This window comes from Drosophila nasuta, unplaced genomic scaffold, assembly GCF_023558535.2.
Source record: "Drosophila nasuta strain 15112-1781.00 unplaced genomic scaffold, ASM2355853v1 ctg144_pilon, whole genome shotgun sequence".
NCBI lineage: Eukaryota > Metazoa > Arthropoda > Insecta > Diptera > Drosophilidae > Drosophila > Drosophila nasuta.
The window spans coordinates 31072-33241 of record NW_026869381.1 but is presented as its reverse complement, the minus strand read 5'-3'; the positions used below and the strand labels follow the sequence as shown (position 1 = coordinate 33241).

At 39.6% G+C, this 2170-nt stretch overlaps 1 protein-coding gene across 1 annotated transcript; it reads right to left on the bottom strand.

Moving 5' to 3' along the window:
* Window positions 1–1030: 1030 nt before the first annotated feature.
* Window positions 1031–2170, bottom strand: LOC132797523 (uncharacterized). The gene has a single exon (XM_060809252.1). The coding sequence runs from the start codon at window positions 2003–2005 to the stop codon at window positions 1088–1090; it is 918 nt and encodes a 305-aa protein (XP_060665235.1). The 5' UTR covers window positions 2006–2170; the 3' UTR covers window positions 1031–1087.

Sequence of the window (2170 nt, the reverse complement as noted above, 5' to 3'; positions counted from 1 at the left end):
TACACAACGCGAATGCTAGTGAATTACGGGGTGGGGAATGTTGGCGGGCGAACTAAATTTTCTACTGGGGCTTTGCCAGCGCATTTCCTACTGGGCATTTGTAATCGGTGATTCTCTTTTGCGCATTGGAATTTCACCGTTACGTTCGCTAGAAGTAGCAATGCAGCTGCAAATTTCGGCAGCGTGATTTAATTTGAATTTGTATTTGAGCCCAAGCAGAGGCAAATAATTGTTAACAATAAAATAGGGATTTGAAGGTGTGCGCAGAGCACGAATGTAAGTAAAATTATGAAATTATAATGAAATGTAAATAATGTAATGAAAATAATAAAGATTTCAGCAAATATTGATCCACTACAAGTTGTTGTTTTCGAGTAGTGGATTGCTCGAAGTACGAGCAACGGCACACCAACCAAGGCACGGATCCGGTGCCAACAACTCATAAATACTTTAGTTTTTAGTGTATACACCAAAATTCGCAGGTCTAGCTTTAAAAATATTCAATTTTTTGAATAATTGATTTTGGCATTGCAAAATTTGAAACAAACTTGATCTGCGTGTAAACATAACAAATGCTGCCGAAAAAATTATAGCTTTATCTTTTAAAGTCTCTGATATCTAGGTATTTATACGGACAGACAGACGGACGGACAAACAGACAGACGGACATGGCTAGTCTCGGCTGTTGACGCTGATCAAGAATATATATACTTTATAGGGTCGGAGATGCCTTCTACCTGTTACATACATTTCCTGTCGGCACAACGTTATAATACCCTTCTACCCTATGGGTAACGGGTATAAAAATCAGTTAGAATTAGTATGCAGAGTAATCAAACCGAATGATTGGACTTGTTCGTTTTGTGTACGAAGCTCGATCGAGCAATTTTGTTGCGAACCAATGTGTTGAGTTGTGATAGTTTTCAACGAGGCTGTTCGAATCGAATCGATCATACTCGTACTGTAGACGAAACTTCAGGCAATAATAATAATGACAAACATTAAATTATCAATTTTATGTTTACATTTATTAAATGTTTTATTAAAAAATTGGAGTGATTTTTGATTTACAGAAAATTTAAGAAATCTATGATCTATTATTGGGCTGCGGATCATAATTGAGCACATCGAATGTTAAGATTTTGTAGAAGGAAACCGACCAGTCAGGATCATTAATACGTGATAGAACTTTCTCAAGTGTTAAATTTGATGGATGATTTGAAATAATCTTATCTGTCGGCGCAGCTGAATGATGATTACGGTTGCGGTAGTTGACTTGGATTGGATTTTTCGCATTCTGCTTGCGCCGCCATTCGGCTGTGTAGTCCCGTCGAAATCGTATGAAGATCTCGGCGAAGATAATGCGATGTGGCACAGAAATGACCTCGACTGGCGTCTTCAGTTCGGTATCCATGCGCCGCAGGACATCGTTGATCTCCACTAGTTCTCTGGGCGACTCAAAGTCCTTCGTATTGCGCAGACCAACAAACAACATATCAATAAACACATATTTGCGGCCATAGTTTTTACGGGTTGCTACCTTCATTGGTATCGCCCGACGAAGATGCTCCTTCTTGAAGCGCACCAATTGCAATCGTGAATCGTTGCGAGATAACAACATATCCCTTGTGATCTGTTGAAAACCCACGGCTGTTGTGAATTCACCAATTTTGTTCACACGCTGTTGTCGTATAATGTCCGTCATCACAATGGCTGCCTGCTTGGAGCCCTCGATGAATTCGGCTTCACTGAAATTGTAATCCCAAACCCATTTGAGCTTCCACATGTTCAACTTAGTTATCAGATATTTCCATGGATTGTGCAAATACACAAGTTTCGGTATTACTTTACGCCTCTGCTCCTTCAGAGTATTCTCACGATGATATTTGCGGATTTGCAGTTGCCTGGCAGAGATATATTGAATCTCACATGGCTTAAAACTATAACTGGGACGGAGATTGCGTATCACGCATGCGACGCCACTGTTTGCGGCAACACAGCTCATTGCGCCTTTTGGAGGACTCTTGTTAGCATTTTGTCTTCAGTTGTAAGGTGCCTACCATTTTTTGGCAAGGTAATTTAGTTTCAGTTTGTTGTACCCGATAATTTGAAAAATTGTGAATAAAGGAAATTACAATAAATTTTGACAACCAATTCATTCGAAGTTGAC

What these genes read in the sequence shown, in the direction of transcription:
- LOC132797523 (XM_060809252.1), bottom strand. Translation starts at nt 2,005, where the DNA reads ATGAGCTGTGTTGCCGCAAACAGTGGCGTCGCATGCGTGATACGCAAT.